We start from the raw sequence: 21573 nt of genomic DNA, 5'->3' as shown, positions 1-21573 counted from the left end.
TGGCTGGCATGATGTCAGGTTCACAATGGGGAAAGATACATGCATCTCCTCTACAGGGAAGACAAACACAAGCTTTTGATTTGATCTGGGGACTTTTGACTTTGAGACTCTTTATTGAATTTTGGGTCTTTTCACAGCTACGCAGGCCCCTGCAGCCAAAAAGCAGATGCTGCCTTCCGACTCAACTGGGCCACTTACCTTGCCAGTACAGAAAACATCATAGTAGCTAGCTTTGACGGCAGGGGAAGTGGTTACCAAGGAGATAAGATCATGCATGCAATCAACAGAAGACTGGGAACATTTGAAGTTGACGATCAAATTGAAGCAGCCAGGTGAGTGACTAGGAGATAAATTCAAAAGACTTCTGACTTCTTCCCCCTCAATTTATATTTTAAAGTTGTAAAGTGTAAAAATTTAAAATGTGCTGGGATAAATTTGTAGTCTTTCATCCTTGTGGTAAAGATATTATGCTTGGGAAAAGAACAAGGTATGTCATTATAGATTTATACGAAGGCAAAAAAAAAAATATTTCCTAAATATCTCTTTGTATGTGATGCTAGAAAGGGAGTTGGCATATGTGCTACTACCTTCTAAGAATGGAGATTTGAAATTCATCAAACACACTGAGGGATAAATGTACCTGAGCAAGCCTATCCCTTAGAGTCAAGGATAAAGAGGAGGTCAGTGTGCTTTGACATTGTAGGAGGTCACAACTATGAAGTCCTTGGAGTTCCAGAGTCTGGATGAGAGTGACTCTTCTGTTTTGAGATAAGTATAAAGCATACCCATCAGGGTCACAAATATGAAGGCTTCCTTAAGTAGGAATCACATCTCATTTTTGGCCTCTTATGGGGTTATGAATTGATGTGATCCAGCTTATGAGAGATTTTAACCATGAATGATGAGTACCCCATGATCTGCACGTGATGTGGGCAGCAATTTACCCACAGGTTTTGTCACTGAAGCTGCATAACTGTCCTAGCAGGCGGGACTTCTTACTGTAATTTCAGGTGAAGAAATGGAGGCTCTTAGATTAGGTAACTTGTCAAGGTGAAAAGATTTGAATCCAGTTTTATTCCAACTCTTTTATTCAATTACATTCAACTAGTAAATGGGCAATATAACCTTTGAGTTTCTATAACCAACTGCGTGGATATCTGGGGAAGTCTGATAAGTGGTGGAATTTGAGATAATGTTGTGAAATCATGGATCAGGATATGCAGAAAGATCCTTGAATGATTAAAGGGATAGGGAAAAAATGCCTTTAAGAAAAGTAACAAAGAAAAAAAGAGAAAATGGTAAACAATTAACTAACTAAATAAAATACAATAAATATGTTCATGAGTGAGGCATTGCCATTTTAAAAATAAATTTGTATCAATCCACACGGACTTTATATGTGAGAGGGCATATAAAGGGCCTCTCAAATCTGACCTAAAAAAGCCCTAATATTGCAGAATTACAGAATTGAATTTCCATAGTATTCAACTCAAGTTTTTAAAAAAATGAGACGCAGTATACAATGGAACACTATTTCAGCAATTAATCACAACTAGAGTAACAGAGATGAATCTCACAAATACACCTGTTAAATGACAGTGAGGCCAGGCACGAGTGTACATCCTGCATAATCCAATTTATGTGAAGTCCAAAACCAGGTACAAGTTCACCAACAAAAGGGTAACATTTCATTTTGTTCTGTTAGAAGGAGAGAGATGATCTGGAGGCTGTGGCCATGCACAGGCCACGATTTCAAGGGCATGTTCCCATAGAAAGCTTTATCAAGCTGCACACTCATGATTCAGTGAACACATCTGCACGTCTGAGTTCTTCAAGTTTAGAGAGTTTGACATCCAGAAAATGAGTTGAAAACTATTTTTATGTTGCCTAATGTTGCATAACTCAGAGCCTAGGATATGTATCATCAACTGAAAACAAAAAAGCTCCCAAAGCCACATGCAAAAGCCCCAAATGTTCCATTTGCTAGATATTTTAATTTAAAAAGTTCCTTTTGATGTAAGGCTAGGATTGAGGAATAGAGGGGAAAAAAAAACATATTTCTCATTTCTTTACTTGGATTCCAACGCTGAACACAGTTTAGTGGCAAAAAGACATCTTAATCCACCAGGAAAAATTGCTTTCTTTTTAATGGTGCTGAGCTAACTAATCAACACCCTGCATAAGAAGAGAGTTATTAGACAATGGTGTTTAAGTTCTCAGGTGGGGGCCCAGATATATTTCTAAGCCATACCCAGATGTTCTTCATGCCCTTGTCTTTCCCCATTGTAGGGGCAGACGCTCTCAAACTGAAAAACATCTGGAGAAATTTAAATTCAATTATGTAAAGAAAAGTGCATCTGGGCTGCAAATTTTTATATAAAGCTGTGAAAAAAACTGCCAAGATTTGTTTTCTGTGAATCATACACACACACGCACACACACACACATACACACACAATTTTTATGGACTCCACTCCAATGAAAGCAAGCTTTGTTCATCTGGGTCTTAAGTTAGCATGGCAGGCATTTGTCTCAGGTGGTTTTTGATTGCTGGCAATGATCCATTTTAGTTTCAAATAGACTGAAAGAGATAACAAATGGCTGGTCTCACATTTGCGCAGTTATCTTTGTTTTCTATATACATGGTATAAAATTGATGCATAGACTTCTTTCTTGTGTTTCAGACAATTTTCAAATATGGGATTTGTGGACAGCCAGCGAATTGCAATTTGGGGCTGGGTGAGTAGTTGTTGGATGGATGAAGTGGTGTGCATTCCTTAGTGGATATAACCCAGAGCAGGTTCATTTATCTTTTGTATGCAAATATTTGGAGACGAAAATCGTGTCTATCAAGTCTTGTATCTCTTGACAGTAATCCTCTAGAGTCTCTCCTGAGCCAGGCTTGCACCTTCAGTTACTGTGTTGAGGGAGGGAGATGAGAAGAGAGGAAAGGAGAGAGAGAGAGGAGAGAAAAAGGAAGAGAGGAGGAGGGAGTGAGAGAGGGAAGAAAGGAGACTTTTCATGAGTCAGTTGTGTTTATTGTTTTTATTTCTTTCTTTTTCTTTAATTGGCACTGCCCAATTGCCAGCATCAGCAAAATGTCCCATGCTTTCCCCCTTACACTTACCAAGAAAAGGCACCAGGGCTCTGAAAGTGTAGACTTTAGATACTGCCCAATTAAGGCCAATTTAAGCCTCCTATACCATGCTTTCCATCTCTAAAGAGGCACAGTATATAAAGATGTGAGAAATGTGGAAACTGCGACTCGCTTACCATATGTCCTTATTCCTTTACCTCCATAAAAATAACTGTTTCCATTCTTTAGTCATATGGAGGGTACGTAACCTCGATGGTCCTGGGATCGGGAAGTGGCGTGTTCAAGTGTGGAATAGCTGTGGCACCTGTGTCTCGGTGGGAGTACTATGGTATGTAATTACTGTCAGGTACCAAGAAACAGCAATTGTTAAGCTTAAATTTTTCATAACAAAATCATTCCTTTTGGAGTTTCACTCTCTACAGCAAATAATTTGAGTTTCAGTGTTTCTGCCTCAAATAATAGCCTGATTCATCTTAGAGGTTCTTCGTGGATAACTATAATAAGACGATCTCATTTATTCTGCTCTTATGTAAGCTTGAGTGATATTATGTATTATCTTCACAATTAGTTTCTTATCTACAAATTCTGTTTTCCAAATTGCAAAACAGCCTCATTGCTACTTTTCTCAAATAAACCTTTCTTTAACTTCTTATTTTATTTTGGGACTTCCCATATTAGCAGAATAATGAAAGTGTGTGTCTCTTTTCCTTTGGGTAAAAGTCAGATAAAAGCTAGGCTTTAGATAGAAGAAGAATAGGTCACAAGAATTTCCAGGGTTTTTCCCCCACTATCACTTAGTAGGAGAAAGATATTATAGACTATTATCTTCATGGATGAGAGAATTTATTCTAGAGGGCATGGTAATCTGTAAGATGATAATGGGCAATGGAAGACTAGATCTTCCTCAGAGGTGAGGAGATGTAGTATTTTCCTGGATCTCTTTGTCCCCATCTCAAGCCATTTATGTAGTGTAAGAATAGAATCACTGATAATAAATATGCTCATTAACTATTTCACATTGTGATATATGATAGTACCATCAGACCTGTGGAAACCCCTTTTTCAAAGTTTCACTCAGTCAATGGAAGTCAATGGACAAAAAGCATCTTTCTTTTAAAAGAGTTGGAGGGCATAGTTACTATTTGATCTGCATACAATGGAATTGTTTTCATACAACACTTTTCTCCTTGAGATTGGTTATGTTAGATGGCTTGTTTTTGGAGACCTCTGGTGGTCAATAAAAAAATAGAAACAGTCTGTTGAGTTTAAAATGTATTACAACAGACACTAGTATGGCTGTATGTCTAAATGTGGCTGTATAACCAATGTGATCCTGCAATCTGTACACATGGAAAAATAAGACTACGTACCCCATTTGAATCAAATGTATGATATGTCAAGATCATTGTAATGTTTTGAGCAACTAATAAAAAAATTTTTAAAAAAGAAGAAAAAAATTTTAAAAATGTATTGTGTATTAATGATATAATTATGTATTAATGATAGCAAACAACTTCATTAACTGTATATAGACCAGCCTAATAGAGAGGAACTCAATAGTTTTTGTATGTGTGCAAATTTGAACAATTTTATTTAAGACTGGATAAAAGGAATATGTAAGTGGTATTTCAAGGTATATTTCTAAAAGTTACGCATAAATTTTAAATCTTATTTTAAAATTTTAGGCCTTTCCACAAATATAAACCTAGTCAGCATAAATAATAAAGGGGTATTATGTTCTAAGACAAGCAGAAATAAAGTCTGCCAGGTTTTGCTCTTAAAGCCCAATAAACCTTTATCAAACACACAACCTAAGTTATTAATATTGAAATGTTAGAGTTTATGAAGATATTTTATGAAGATCTTACATTTTAAAATGGCTTTTTAAATACTGTAATTTTACAGCTGAGCATGGTGGTGCTTAACCTGTAATCCCAGCAGTTCAGGAGGCTGAGGCAGGAGGATCATGAATCCAAAGCCAGCCTCAACAACTTAACAAGGCCCTAAGCAACTCAGCAAGACCTAGTCTCTAAATAAAATATTAAAAAGGGCTGGGGATGTGGCTCAGTGGTTAAATGCCCCTGGGTTCAATCCCCAGTACAAAAAAATTTATAATTTTACATAAGTGTCCTCTAAATGAATAAAATTACATATAGTCTGTATTCATTTTAATCAAAATAATAAAACGTTTTACTCATTTCTAAAAATATAATAAAAATCTTTTTATTTTAACAGAAATGGCAAGAATACATGTAGAACAACTAATATTCTTCAGTGTAGTTTTTAATCTACAATGTCAACCATTCAAAAAAGATTAGCATGTTAAATTTTGATGATTTAATTTAAAGAATTAACAGAATCAATATTTATATACTTGTGCAGTTAGAGGACCTTTAAGCCATTAACCTACATAGCACAATGGCAATGGATCATGCTTATACTTATTTACTGTAATCTGGTCACTTAAGGAGGCAGCTTTCCAAACAGTTATGTCAGACTTCTAAGGTCATACTGGAATTTGGCCACAAAAAAAAAAAAAGAAAAAAGAAAAAAAAATTTCTCACTGATATCTTAGGGCAAATACATATAATGTATGATTTTATTTTTTTTAATTGGACAGAAAATATGTTTAATTATCAAAAATCACCAAACCAATTATGCAACCTGTTTTTCACCATGTTTATAGATAAAAGAGCTTATGTCATTCGAGCAGACAGATATTAATGTAATCTGTTTCATAATACTCAAGTGTTATCACACGAAATTGAGACCTCTCCACAAAATGAGAAAAACCAAATGTTTAGCTTGCATTGTGATAGAGCAGCTAAGCCAATATGGGACCGATAGCTGAACACTTTCTATTCATTAGAGTGAATACCAACCTGTCAAAACATATATATGATTTAAGCAAGCAACTAGTAATTGATCATTGTTAGGGTATTCCAAAAGGATTTGTCTCATGACCAAAAAACTGAAGGTGACTCTTTGAGCAGGTCTTACTTCACATTGACTTTCTGCATGTGAGTTATTGATTGAAGTAAATATCATTTAGTTTGCTTTCCCTCTGCCTCCATCAGAGGGCTAAGTGTGAGTGGGTTAGGGATGAGCCTGAAGAGGCCTGAATCTAGGTGGGCTTTCTGAGAATCAGTGTCTCTGGCTACCTAACAAGCCAAATCTGGAGGGATTAATTCTGAGGGAAACTATATATAGACACACACATAAACACAGATATCTCAGTACATGAGTTATGATATAGGAAAACAAACTAACCCAATAAATGGGAAGAGAAGTTGTTATTGTAGGAATTAGTTGTTTTTTCCTTTCCCTCACAGACTCAGTGTACACAGAACGTTACATGGGCCTCCCAACTCCAGAAGACAACCTTGACCGTTACAGGGTAAGATACATGAGCTGTGCACGTTTTATAACCTATTTATAAGTGGATTAAGAACTGTTTAAGTGTATCTATTCTGGAAAATATAATTTTTTTTAAATTTCCAACAAAATTCTTGTTAAAAAGAAATAACACAGGTGGTTTAGAGATAAATCCAATAGCTTCCTCTACTATATTCTGCATAATTACAGTCTTTATCGTATGCTATATAGGTCACAATATGCATTCGTTTAGAAATACAAAGCAACACCAGATAATTACTTTAATTATAAAAATTTCAGTTTAGAAAACATTATCGATTTCAACATATTCCTTTAGAGACCGGAAGACTTTTTAAACCTTTAGCTCAATATTAAAATTTCTTATAGTATCATCATAATTAAGACATATCTACAAGCCTATAATTTTCTTACTCAGAGCCAGTAATGTACACTTTTTTAAAAAACACAAGATTTGAGTAAAGCAAGTGAGAGGTTGATACAGTTGGGCAGTACCCTGGAAAACCCTGACCATAAATTACTGAAGAGCATCCAATAGGCTGATTGCTTAAAGGCAGAGCCAGTGGGCAGGTTTCCCTGCAGATGAGCCATAGCATTTGAAATATGGTCTGGCAGCAGCAATCACTGGCTATCATTGCTAACAGAGACAATGCCAGCAAAGCCAGAGTGTTCTCTTTGGTGCCACCTTGATGCCACCCCAAGTATGAGCTATTAGGTATGCTTCCAGCATTTGGATCTTTCCAAAATTTTCCTGATTCTATGTGTCACTTTCCTTGGTCAAAAAAAAAAAAAAAAAAAGGAAAAGAAAAAAGAAACTAAAACTTACAGATGACAAGGTAAATTATCTCTAATGCTCCCATTCTCCAAAGAATGTTCAAAAGGCTTCCTGAGATAGTGAATTAGAAAGAAAGACAACAATCTGAGGAGATCATTTCTGCTCATCTGTGTCACAATTCAATGCATGACTCTCAAGGTATCGAAACATTGCCTGGAGCACTATTTGTCCATTTTTTTGTAAGATGGCATCATTATTACTGTGTATTCTGAGACCATCTGATCAAAATGCAATAATATTAACTCAAAGTCTTTAAAAGTATAGACAAACTAGTTTTACCTGTTACTTTCTACTTAATAAGCAAGTCTGTCCATCGGGTAGGTGGAAGTGTGTTTGGGTGCCTGCGGGTGTTTTCATCTGTATTTGTCAGTCAAGATAGAAAAGTGAGGCACACAGATCATCTTTCCCTACAAGGCAGTCCCATAAGCAGGTTGTCCCCATTTCATTCAGTGCTCCCATCTGATACTTGATACTCAATTTCCTTCCACTCTTTCTCCTCTACACAGACACCCTTTCCTTTCATAACCACATTGCAACTGTCCTGTGACCTCGCTCCTTTTTTATCAGAAACCCAGCTTGCTTCCCCTTAGCTTGTCTTTCCACGTCAGTGACCCTTTCCTGTGTACACAACTACATCCAGTCCCCGCTCTTTGGCCAGGTGGTCAGCCCCCTGATTACAGTGGCCTGGTTTATATGCAGGCTCACTGCTCCATTTCTGTAGCTTTCTATTTTGTGACAGTGCCCTCTGCCCCTTATGTCTGAACTGTCATTCGCTCTCCATCTCCATCTGTTAGGGAACAGTGGAGAAGCATCTGCTTTTGAACCCTGGGTTGTTTTCTTGTGTATCTTTTAATCCCCACTTGATTCTCTCTTGACTTAATCCTTATTTTGTACAGGATCTTCCCCCTCTGTAGCAAGGTTATTCAAGGTTTTCCTCAACATGATATTCTTTGGATTCCCCTGTATAAAGTACAAAGCCCCAAACCTTTTCTGATACGCCATAAAAACTCATTGAAGGGAAACATTGTGATGTAAGTTTCATTTCCCCTCACTTCTCTCATTTTATAGCTTGATTTTTTTTTTTTTGTAAATGGCCCAATCTAAATACTTAAGTTTGATTGCCAGAAGACTTAAATTTGATTATCCCAAAGTACTAAAATCTTCTGAAACATCAGAGGTTACTTCCTAGATCTTGCCCCCAGACTCTAGAATGAGAAGTCAAAAAGTTTATTTTGATGAACCACTTCCTTAGGGGACATTGAACCCTGAAGCCCAGGGTCAAGTCTAAACCCTGACATCTAAGGAGGTACCTCCGTGGTACCTGCCTTCCTTCCTCAAAGCACATCAGGCCTGCAGTGTATTTTCTCTTAACCAGACTCCCTATATAATTATATAGGGTAATTATTTTGCACTTGCCGTTTCAATCTGTATCTTTTTCCAGTCTTTTCTATAGGCTCTCTTTCCTACTCCAACCCCCCTCTCCCCCCACCTACCCCCCATGGTGGTGGCCATTTTCATCTCTCCCCTTAGGTGTTCACTGCATGAGGTAGTCATGTAAATAGAAGTCACTTCCTACTGCCAATGGCAACACACGCACACTGGGTGCACAAAGTCACTCTTACACTTCACTGCACAGATGGCACCCGAGGACTGTTTAATCCTTCCACGCCAGGAGTCGGGTTTTCTTGGCACGAAATTTATTGCTGGCAATGGACACATTAAAACTGCCAGTACCAGGGAGCTAAAGGTTCCCAATGTGTTACTCAGAGGAATTATCTGGGAGGGTGATAGTTAAGGTGGGCAGGAGAAAATGAGGCAAACGCATTAGTGGAATTGTCTCCACCGTGGTAAGTTGCTTCCTCCGAATGTGGAGAACTGAATCTATGTGGAGGAACTGAATCTAAGTTCCTATTTTTGGTGCACAGCAGGCTTTAGAATAAAGCTGCCCTCCTTTGTTTTTTAAATGAGCCTGTGCTTTTGTCTCTGGCAAGAATACATTCAGAGATTCTATTTTCCTCCAAGGCCCCAGCTGCCCCTCTGGACCCCATCTTTTACTTTTCTTTCCCAGGTTGCCTCTCTCTCTCTCTCTCTCTCTCTCTCTCTCTCTCTCTCTCTCTCTCCTGCTCTCTTCCTCCCTCCTTCCCTGAAAAGACAAAGAGGACAATTTCTTAGAGGCTTTTGTCACCCTGTGCATTTCTTCAGGTCAGAAGGAAATGTTTTGAAAAGGAGACCCTTTTAGTCTGGAGCAGTGACTCTCTTCAGTACATTGATGATTAGACATGTCCAAAGGGTGCAATCAGCAAGGCCTTGATCTTCATCCATGTTCTGGGTTAAAAACCATCAACACAGCAGCCAGAATTAGAACCTTTGAAGGAGAATGCAGTCTTTAATAAAACTCAAATGAGGAAAAGATTCATGATGAGGTCATTAATGACCTAGATTTGGAAGAATGTAGAGAAACCTACATCAATGAGAGGAACACGTCTTGTGAAATAAAGGTCCTATTTACTGTTGGGGAAAAGGAATTCTGAGGAACCCTTCATAAGGCTGAATGCAGCAGGCAGAGAAGCTGTGTGAGGCTGTGAGCCGGCACCCATTGGAGGCTGCCCTGCACTTCAACTGCTAAGCATTCAACTGGGGCTTAGTTCAACCACAGGGAGAACCCTTTCCCATTCTTTCAAAGCTACAATATAGATAGGGGACCCCAGGATTAAGGCTTAGAACCAACGCAGTGGCATAGCAGAGAGTCTATAAGACTCTTTGGGATCCCTTTTAAAGGATACAAAGAGCTCAAAGAAGAAAGAACTTCATCTCCCTAAGGCTCCAAGGAGCTGGTCCCAGAGGCTCTAAATTGTCAGCCAAAGCAGAAGGGTGACAAATCTAAACTAATGAGTAGTGTAGATCTGTGGACATGTTTGTGTGATCAGTCTCAATCCAAAACAGACAGAAAGTGTGACAGATCCTAGCAAAGAATTCAAGGGAGGCAACTCACTACCAAACAGCAGGCTCAGCCACCTCTAGGAGTGAGATCTTGAGTAGCACTGGTGAGTGCTGTCTTAGATGGCCAATCATCACAGTCATTAGCCAAACCTGCAAAAGATATTAACATTCACCCATTTAGGGTTCAGTTTATCTCTTGTAGGTAAAGAAAAGCCAAGACTTAGGGGAGATGAAATAAAAATAGGTAATAAAACATGAGCTTGAATATGACAAAGTAGCCAACGTATGTGAAAAACACAATTATGACTGCGGAGGCCCAGGAATTTCATATATAATTCTGTATGTCAGGAGCATGCAGGGAGGGACAGGGGAGTAACCAAGAAGTTATGGTTTCACTTTACCTCCTCTCCAACAGAGGGCATCCGGTTCATTCTTTTAATTCATTTATAAAGTGCTTCTATGACCAGACACTATTCTATGCTCTTTATGTGGATAATCGGTTTCAACTCTCCCCTAAATCCTCTAAGTATTCTAATTATCTCCATTTTACTGGTACAGAAACTAAGGCACACAAAAAAAATGTTAAGTAACATATAGATACAGAGGATTAGAAAAGGGAGATGGCACCATCTGAATCCAGTAGAGAAAGATGGAGGAGGGCGGAGAGAGGCTCTCAACAGATTCTGCAGAGGGGAGAGGCCGAGCAAGGAAGTAGACAGGTGAGTAAGAGGTGGAGTGGTTTTCCAGGGACACAGAAGGAGGGCTGAGGGAAGAGCAGGCCAAATGGTGACCAAAAATGCAGGACATAAAACCAGGGAGGAAATGGGTTTGCGAGTACTCAGAGAGAGAAGTGCAAGATCAAGGGCAAGAGAAATGGGGCCCAAGTCCTGAGCCTTGTTGCCAAGAGAAGAGGGCAGCCTGGAACACACAGAAGGGACTGATTTAACTTGTAGAGGAGATTTATTTTGCATTTTGCTCAAAATTTGATAGGCTTTTGGCAAGTGTATGAAACAGTCATAGATTTGGCAGTCTTCTGCTAGCAGATTTGAAATGTTCAATCCTTAAGAACTGCTGCATCGTTAGGTTATGCAAAACAGGGTGCAATTTTGTAAATATGCCATCTTGTACTGATTTGACATTTGTTCTATTATCCCAGAATATGCCAAAGGGAGAGAGACCTTCAGATTTAAGCCAAACCTTAACTTGTTTGTGGAGTGCTGATAAAATGTTGACTGCTGTGTGATCTTTAAAGAAGCCAGTGTTGCTTGTGAGGCCTGAGGTAGAGCCCCCTGTCTGGGGTTGATGGGAGCTCTTTCCTTGGCATCTCATGGGTGCAGTTGTTTGATAGATGTAAACAAGTAAAACATCTGATATAGTGGGTTGAATTCACTTTTTTGTAAATGTTTTCTGTGGTCTCTGCTGTGGCATTAATGATGCTTCCCAAATGGTATCATTTAATATTATTTATGTGGCATTGATTGCAAGTTAGAAGAATTCATAGAGCAAACCAGTAAATCCAAGGTAATATCTTCCTGAACTGGAGGGTTGTCGTTCATTAAACCCAGTGACAACAGCCTAGGAATGGCAATGAGCTTTTTGGCCATGATGTGAAATGACAATAGAATATGAATATCAGGGATGTGGACTTTGGAGTTAGAAAGATCTGTACCCAACTTCTGTTTCCTCAACTTACCCACGGTGTGAACCTGAGGAGGTCTCTGCACCTGAGTTTCTTCATCTGGATAAAGGGAATTATTAGACCTACCTCACAGGGTTTTGAAAATGATTACCTGAGACCCCCATGCCTGCCATGAAGCAGCTTTCAAAGCGTGGCAGCTGCTACCATGCCTGTCCTCAGGAAGCCATGTGTCCTCACGGTTCTAGATGGCACGAGGAGCAGCTCACAATTTATTAGACCTTCTATTTCTCACGATGCTTCCCTACTTTCATCAGCTCTTTCTTTTATTTCAAAAATACAAAGATTTATTTGTTGGAAGGTAACTGAGGAACCAGCATGATCCAACAAGCAGCTACAGATGGTTCTTCTGGGGGTTTGAAGGAAAAGCTCCTCACAGAGATGCTGTGGAATCGGCACTGCCACTGGACCAATCCTTCCCACTTCTCTTTGCCAGACTGTTGCTGGCAGCGGGGCTCTCCGGAAGTTTCTAGCCTCAGGAGAACGCCAACTGCACCACCATTGCATCCTTGCCCATTTATCACTCTGAGCTTCCTTTTTAGTAGTTGGTGATAGACTATTCGGCTTCTAACTTAGTCATCCATTTCCTTTTTTATTTTTGTTTCCATGGATAGGCAAAGGGGATCATTCTACTTGGGTGGGTTAAAATAGCACCATTAATTTGTCATGATCATTAATCATACCTAGATGAACATATCCGATTCTTTCACGGGCTTTGTGTGTTACCTTCACAGCTTAACATGTGCCATTCAATGGACAGTGGAGTCTTAACTGAGAAGCCAGAATATACAGTCCAGTAGGGAAGGATCGATCAGTGGTTCCAGAGGCAAAGTGACATAGCTGCATTTTTGTGGGAGGAAAAAAATATTCTCTGCAGCCTGAAAGCTTGTGTGTGTGCACCTCCCGGCTGCCTATCTGCCTCTCAAAGGTCCCTCTGGAGGCTTCTCCCAGTGAGCAGGGGAAATGTGCGTTTGAAATGGCACACTTATCTTGCAGTTGCAGGGGAAGCTTTTGTTTTATTTTTCTCCTGCTGCATTAAAGTATTTGTCTTTCTTTCTTTGTAGTGTAATATTGTTAATGTAAAACAATTTGCATCATGACACTTTTATCACAGTTTTCGTCTTTTTCTCAGTATGTTGCATTTCTCACCATGTCTAGTTCATCACAGCTACAGTGTGTACATCACAACATTTATCTTAGGCTCAGGGTTTTACTTGTTTATAAAAATTGTCTTCTTTCAGCCTGTATTCACTCCATTTAAGAAAAAAAAAAAAAGGCAGCCAGAAACTGTTTTGGTCCAAACTCCAGTAGTTATCACATTCCTTGCTAAGTGTCCTGCGTATTTATATGTCTCCTAACTATTACTCTATGTTTCAATGACATTTCTCAGTTTCATGGCACAGGGAGGTTGTAGGAGCAGCTTTTGCTGTTCATGCTGCCAAGCAAGGCAAGCCCGTGAGGCTGCTGGAGGTGAGGTGAGGTGACACAGTGTATATCTGGGTCATGTCTCAGTGTTGAGGTTGACTATCTTCTGTGAGCAACAGCTAGATTTAACTTGGGGAGAAAGAAGGTGGGAAGAAGTTTGCATGGACTGAGAGCGTGACTAGCCATAAAGATCACTGCAGAGGACACTAAAAGGACACCTGGTCCAGCAACTCCACATACTAATATTCACTGCTAAGATGCAGGACTCAGCCCCTCTGTTTCCAGCTTTGAAAGGTGTGCTACAGTGTCTCTTAGGGAGGTTTATTTTGACCATTTCCTCCTGGAAGGGCAAAAAATTGCTCAGTTTTATTGCTACATTAGGTTATATATCACCTTCATAGTCAGAAAATTTGCCTCCCAAATCTCAGCTGTGTAGACCAGACTCTCTTCCAATTATTTTAATGCAAGAAGGCACGGTGTTTCATGAGCCAGGGTATCCACTATTATTATGTACTTCAAGTTCCAGGACAGTTAATTAACATTTTATTTCACACTGTTCCTTTGCTGGGAGACAAATCATAAGCAGCTTGGAATTTTAGAAGTGATGAAGTGCAACACAGAAAGTAAAGGGGGTTTTGCTATCAGACTTTGTCCAGTTCTGACAGTTCCCATATATGTATCCTGATGCAAGTTACTTACCTTTTGAATTTCAGTGTCTCCACCTATAAAAACAGGGTTGATAGGAATCTTTTCACACAGGTGTTGTGAGGATTCAATATAACAGTGCTTTCTAACTCCTTTGTAAAGCTTAGCACAGTGACAAGCACAGAGTAAATGCTCAATGGACAATACCTATTATTACTAATAGCTATCTCACTGCATTTAAAAATGAGAATAATTTACTCTGCCTAAATTGGCTGTTCCCACTGACTGCAAAACAAAGTGGACAAGTTCATATTAATTTTGTTTAATTATCTAATTAATATTTAGTACTTGTTAGATGCAAGGAATAAAGTAATTAGTGATATAGACAAATTCCTTCTATTGCAGATTTTATAGTTTAGTGGAATATAAGTAAATATTGATTGACTAGATGAAAGAATGAGTGGATAAATGAGTGAACAAATGATGGAAAAGTGGATGGATGGATTTATACATGGACAGATTTATATGGGACATCTCACCAAGTGAAAAGTTTCTTAGAAGTAAGATAAATTTAAGGTGTACCTTTTAATTAGTTCCAGGTATTTGATCTAGAAGTTTGTGAATACATTCTCAATTTGAGTCAGAAATGGAATATGTTCAGGACAAGTGGGGACTAGCCTGCACAGAAGTGGAAGGGCATTTGCTCTGATCTAACCAGGACAGGATGATCTTGACACAGTTTGGGTAACTCTGCTCTGAAAGTTGTAGACAAAATGTCTTTTACCAGAAACACTGTGTCACACGATTCTCACATTAGCATCAGCAATTTAACCTAAAAAAAATCTTTTACTATGCCTCTTGATTCCTTATTTCCATGAGGGAGTAAGAGGAGTTATTCTTATTTCCATTTTACAGAAATCAAGGCTCAAAGTGCAGTTGCACACCTCTCTGATTTGAAGCTGAGACTAGAATACAAACACTCTGACTTCACCCCCATTCCCTTCCTGCTTGACCACCAGGACTCCAGTCAATAATATTAAGCTGGTATTAGCTACAAAAATATAAACTTTGGTTCTTATAAAGTATCACCAAAGTGATGAAAGACTTGCTGGCTGATTTTAAACCCTCTCTCTCTCTTCCCTTATTCATCCCATCACAGGACAACCAGAGTGGACTCTGGCTCCCCCCTCCCTACCTCTGTCTGCTATTTTAATCTTCATCTCCACTTTGTAAATAGCCCCAGAATAGAACCAGATGGCCAGTTCTCTACTTTCAAAGAGTTTTTCATCAAAAACCTCTTCATTCTAGAAGCCCTAACTGACTCAAGTCATGAAGCCATCTTCAAAAAGCTGATCTTCCTTTTTTTTTTTTTTTTTTTGGTCCTATTTCCCTAGCTGACTTAGATATGACTTGAACTAATAGCAGCATTTCCTACATTATAAAGAATGAAGCAGACAACAACCCACTGATTTTCCAAGGCCATTCTTGATCTTTTTCACCCTTTTCCCCTCCCATATGGTACATTTGTCTAGGTTTTAAACATCTGTTCCGAAAGAGGTAATGTTTGCTTTTCATTCAGAACCTAGCAATGTGGACCAAAGTTCACATGACATATTGCAGAGTATGTTTAGTTGCAAATGCTATGTACAGGCTCTTTGAAATGTAGCATGTATGGCACCATGTGACACACGGTTGCCATGGTAATACACTTTTTGGCTGAACTACAGCAGAAGCCCATGGAACATACATTGCTAATATGAGGCTCTGCCCTGTGCTAATGCATAGGACACAGCCAATCTGGGATCTGGGACTCAAGGGGTTTTGCATGCAGCCTGGGTGGCAGGTGCCCTCTTCCTGCATGTGCAGGGAAGATGCAGCATCCTCCCTTCCCAGTCCTGTCTCCCAGGCACAGGGCATGCTGTGCATTCTGCCATGCATGAAGACAGCATTTGCTTGAATATCGGTTTGCTATATTTTGTATCAAAGGGGGCCCCAGCTGAAAACATTTTATTTTGTAAACTGAAGTGAAAAATCAGTTTATGGCAGATCCTTTTTTGAATAATGACATTCTTTTTCCCAATTCCAGAATTCAACAGTCATGAGCAGAGCTGAAAATTTTAAACAAGTTGAGTACCTCCTTATTCATGGAACAGCAGATGGTGAGTTTCAGTTAATTAGACTTTTTAGTATCACAGACAGGTTTGCAATTTCACTACTGACAAAACAAAAGCATGAGGGGCAAGACTGTTACATTTACTTCAATAAAACAGTGTTGCTTTCCACAACTCACTTGTCTTGGGCTAAATGGGATGCTGAGTCCTAGAACTTTAAACAGTCCCTTTCTTCTGTGCCTTTCCCACCCTTTGGTATCAGAAACTGGAGAAGCTATTAGCTACTTGATGTTTCCTTTCTCTCCCTGCAGATAACGTTCACTTTCAGCAGTCAGCGCAGATCTCCAAAGCCCTAGTGGATGCTGGAGTGGACTTCCAGGCAATGGTACAGAAAACTTTGTGCAAGGGGAGCAAAGTGGCTGGTGGGATCTAGTTTTCTCTTTGGAGGATACCTCTTCCCAAAGACATCCCAGGAGTTAGGGACAGAAAAGAGTTCTTATTTTTCCAATGTAAAGTCAGAGAAGTGATATGCCTGAGTCATACATAAAGTGATGTTCAGTGGTATTAGAGAGTGTGGGGTTGAGAAGCACAATATTGCATATCCTGGGAGTGTCAAAACACTGCTCTCCTGTTCCTGTGATTGTTCAGTCTCTCCCTGTTTTGATTCAAAAGTAATCACTTACTCAGTAAATGTGTGGCAGAGTAATTCTGAAGTGAAACCAGCATGATAATAGCTCAGCTCAAATATGAAAATCCATTTCTGTCTAGTATGTATTACTAGCCTTTGTAACAACAGTGGGATGTTAATAATCAGCATGCTTCAGATTTTGTGATTGCTATGTTATCTTTTGTTGAACAACCACAGACAATAAACAATGAGGCTTGTTTTACAAAGTCAGAAATGGCTAGAGCTGTTGTCGCCTGCACAGAGGATGTTTCTAGGTATTTAGTTAAATTCATTTTCTGCATTAGAGATTTTCAAATTAAGAAGAAATACATATGCATACATACATACATATACATACATACCTATGCTAAATAATTTGAGTAAAATGCAATAATTTAATTGCATAAAATAATTTAGGTAAAATGCAGCTTTCTCATCTATTGAAAAAAGGACTTCTTTCTCTCACTCTTCTAATATATATGATTTTCTCTGTGCTCAGTTCAAATGGTGCCTGCTATATAGGAATGGGACAATTATGGAATACAGAGAAAAACTGGCATCTTTTTGGCCAAATTCTCCTAAGAGGTTGAGCTTTATTTTTCTACTATTCAAAGCAAAACTCATGATACTTACAGCAGTTTTTGAGAGTTAACTTGTATCTCCTAAATATATGCTTGCCTGGCAATGACTTCCCAATTATTTAATAGGGTGATAAATTTTGCCTCAGGGGCTGGAGTTGTGGCTCAGTGGTAGAGTGCTTGCCTAGCATGTGTGAGGCACTGGGTTCAACCCTTAGCACCACATATGAATAAAATAAAGGTTCATCAACATCTAAAGAAAAATTTTAAAAAATTTGGCTCAGGTCAGAAACTCCTTCTATATAAATGTTAGATTTTTTTTAAAGGCCATTGTAATATCTAAGTGTTTGCAAATAACCCATTTTATTTATTTATGTATTTATTCATTCATTCATTCATTCATTTATTTTAGATGTTGATGAACCTTTGTTTTATTTGTTTATTTTTATGTGGTGCTGAGGATCAAACCCAGTGCCATACACATGCTAGGCAAGTGCGCTATCACTGAGTCACAACCCCAGCCCCTACTTTTGACTTTTGACTTCATTTATGTTAAACATATAGTTCTAATATTGAAACAGATTTTTACCAGTTCCTTAGTGATATATATTAGGAAGCTGCGTTTTAAATTTTCATTTAATATAGTTTATCTTAATAGAGTATAGAGAAATCTGACACTTGATAACAAATAAAATAGGTGGGCTTAATGAGTATATATGCCTACATTGGGTGATTTAAGTGTCCTTTGAGTCAAACTTGAAAGTGGGTTTGGATATTTTAATTAGAATTTATATTTGCTTAAAGTACTATTCAGTTAAGCCAAATGCACAGTAGATTTTCTCAGCATCTGTTAAAGAGGATCAGAGACTTCTGCAGGACAGAACTACATGCCTTGGGAAAGCTCTGGAGAAAAATTAGACAGTTTTTGTGATCATAATTCAGTTTATAAACTATTTCAGGCATCAAAACACCCTGTTTTCTACCACGTATGTTCATGAGAGCTCTTTTGATTATTTTTTTAAACAGATGACTTCCTAATTCTGACCTTTTTCTTTCTTTCTCTAGTGGTACACCGATGAAGACCATGGAATTGCTAGCAGCACAGCACACCAGCATATATATACCCACATGAGCCATTTCATAAAACAGTGCTTCTCTATACCTTAGCACCTCAAAACAGCATGCGATTTATAGTTCATTAAAAAAAATTTTTGTTCTCATTATCTCAAAACTTCAATGTTAAGATGATAATCTTTAAAAATGCACTAAAATGAAGAAAATTAAGGTTACCTTTATTTCCAAATTTCATACTTATGTTCATAAGTAGGGACTTCTGTCTTCATGACAGATTATTACCTTACAGAAATTTGGATTATGCATTCTGGTTTTATTTATCACTTAAAATCATTTCCATGTCAGCTGCTGAAACAACAAATATAAATTATTTTTATGAGAGCTTTGCATAGGTCCCCTGGGTAACTTTTTCATTTTTTTTTTTTCTGGCTAGTCCAAATCTTGTTCTTTTCTTTAAAGGGATGACAAGATGTGGGCAATGATGTCACTAGTGCAGGGACAAGAATAGAGGGTATAGGGAAAGGAGCTAGCACAGCATGGCTACAAACCCAGGTCCAAGCACGCAAACCCCATAGGATACTGTCAGCTCTCCTCAGAGAAGAGCTGTTTGCAGCCAGACTGGCACAGTTTCTGAGAAAGACTATTCAAACAGTCTCAGGAAATCATATATGCAAAGCACTGACTTCTAAGTAAAACCACAGCAGTTGAATAGACTCCAAAGAAATGCAAGGGAAACTGCCAGCAATGTAAGGCCCCCCAGGTGCCAGTTATGGCTATAGGTGCTAGGAAAACACAGCAAGGGTGATGGGAAAGCATTGTAAATGTGCTTTTAAAAAAAGGACTGATGTTTCCTAGAGAAAAGAGGCAGCTTGGATCTGAGATGTGAACACATCAGCTTGCCCTGTTAAAAGTTGAAAATATTTGTATCTCAAATTCTAACATGAAGGAGTTCTTGCATCAGTTTTTCTTGTTTCATCTCTTTGAAGATTTTAATTGAAAAAAAAAAACCTAATTTCCTTGGATTCATTTTTTTAAATGGAAAATAAACTAGAACATTTGTGTTATTATTATTTCCATTCTATGTGTTGTGGAATTTCTCCTGGTCATTTAATAAATGTACCTTCGTTTTTCAGAGGTTATGAGTTGTGTTTTGTATCAGATCTAGATCACAGTGGCATATGGACACATTTATCCAGAAGGTTCATGTTTATTTTGTTAACAATCCAGGACTAGCATGTAAACGTGGAAAGAGCTCAGCTTTTATTTAAAAAAAAAAAAACTGTATACACATAGTAATGTGTTATATTAAGCATCTCATACAATTTTAATTTAATACATACAAAATTTCTGTTATCACTGGGCATGGAGGCATACACCTGTAATCCCAGTACAGCTCAGGAGGCTGAGGCAGGAGGATAGCAGGTTCAAGGCCATCCTCAGCAACTTACTGAGGCCCTAAGCAACTCAGTGAGAACCTGTCTCAAAACAAAAAAGGGCTGGGGATATGACTCAGTGGTTCAGCCCCCTGGGTTCAATCCCTGGTACAAAAAAAAATCTATTATCAAAACACATAGCTTTTGAGAAATCAATTTAAAATTATATTGGTCATTTATATAATACATAATTTATAATTTCATTCTATGGAACTATGAGGAGGCCCACATTAAAAAAAAAAAACAATATTAACAATATAACCATACTAGTTCTGACAGCTCAGTAAAAGTGAATTAAAAAAAAAGAAGCAGATTATCACTTAAGTATTTGACCAGTTTTTTGGTTGAAAGAATTATAATAATGAAAGTGTCAATTTAAGATGCCGAATTTGATCTGGCAATGTCTATATAACCGAGAAAACATTGTTTTTTGTTTCAATTATCTGCAAAACAGCCTCATTTTAAAAAGTAAAAATTACTTTATGAATTTAAACTCAGCTTCAGACCAATTTTCTAGACAAAGTTATCTCAGAATGAGCTATAGCATAAAAACCTAAAATGGAAAAAGCCTATCAATTCAACATGAGATTGGTGAGTCATGCATACGAAATAGAGGATCTGAAATCCAGCTTCAACTATATTTTCAGAGCATGCTATCAAGTCACTTTACCTTATCTCCTAAGTCCCACTCATCCCTTGGAATCATAAACCAACATTCAACTCTGTGGGTTTCTTGTCATTATTCTATTTTTAAATATATCTCAATTATTATGAACAGCTGGGACAATCTTTGCAGAGTTCTATATCAAGGAAGACCAGTGATATGTTCACACCCTGGACAGCATTAATTCATAAAATAAAATTTATTAGAAATCCTCCTTTTATCTTAATTGAAAATTACACGTTATACAATGACAGATATTATATTAATATCTAAATCAAATACTGTGTGATATTTGTAAAGTATCAAAATTAAATGAATTTATTGTTCTCTTCATTTCTAAGCATGTTGAACATTTTTTTCCTTGAGTCCAGAGTTAATAAAAAAAATCACAACACATTTTTCAGGCAAAGGGGGCTATAAGTGCTAATGATGTGAATAAATTCAAAGCGGTTTTTATTTGACCTTCATAGGATAAGTTTTACATTTTAGTAAGAGTTTCAAATTTGCCTATTAGAAAAGGAAGATGAGGAAATTGATAGATTCACTAGACCTACTTAACCTGAGGACAAATGTGAAACACAAGAACTAATCATACCACTAAAGATGTGCAGACTTGTCTCTGGTTGACAACTGCAGACTCTGCAAACTAGTGAGTGACTAAGACTTCTGTCACCAACAGCCTGTGAGGGTGCAACAGAGCCCAGGAGTGCATGCACCAAAAGAAGGGATAAACAGTTCATGTCTCATCTGTAGATACAAGCTCATTTTTAAGTTTCTATCAAAACTTTCAGAAAATCACTTTAAATTATTTTTGAACATTTTTTATTGGAAACTTGGCTAAAAATAATTTCATATCTTTATGCTTTCTTAAATAGAAGGCACAGAACATAATTCGATGCATTCATGATGACTCAGAGCCGCCACCATAAAGATCAATCATCACATCAGGCTGTATGATATCCTGAGGGTTTTGTTTCCTTTCATATTCACAGGCTATCGGTTCCACCTTTTGGCA

General features: G+C 38.0%; 1 protein-coding gene across 1 annotated transcript in view; it reads left to right on the top strand.

Moving 5' to 3' along the window:
* Window positions 1–19595, top strand: part of Dpp4 (dipeptidyl peptidase 4) — an 82449-nt gene extending 62854 nt beyond the window's left edge. Inside the window, exons 20-26 of the mRNA XM_005315742.4 lie at window positions 138–332; window positions 2685–2739; window positions 3326–3425; window positions 6430–6494; window positions 16118–16190; window positions 16454–16527; window positions 18453–19595. Coding sequence (XP_005315799.2) covers window positions 138–332; window positions 2685–2739; window positions 3326–3425; window positions 6430–6494; window positions 16118–16190; window positions 16454–16527; window positions 18453–18554 — 664 coding nt within the window. The 3' untranslated portion in view covers window positions 18555–19595. The remainder of the gene's footprint in view (window positions 1–137; window positions 333–2684; window positions 2740–3325; window positions 3426–6429; window positions 6495–16117; window positions 16191–16453; window positions 16528–18452) is intronic.
* The last annotated feature ends 1978 nt before the right edge of the window (window positions 19596–21573 follow it).

Source organism: Ictidomys tridecemlineatus, chromosome 7 (genome assembly GCF_052094955.1).
Source record: "Ictidomys tridecemlineatus isolate mIctTri1 chromosome 7, mIctTri1.hap1, whole genome shotgun sequence".
NCBI classification, from domain to species: domain Eukaryota; kingdom Metazoa; phylum Chordata; class Mammalia; order Rodentia; family Sciuridae; genus Ictidomys; species Ictidomys tridecemlineatus.
This window is presented reverse-complemented; position numbering and strand designations above follow the sequence as displayed.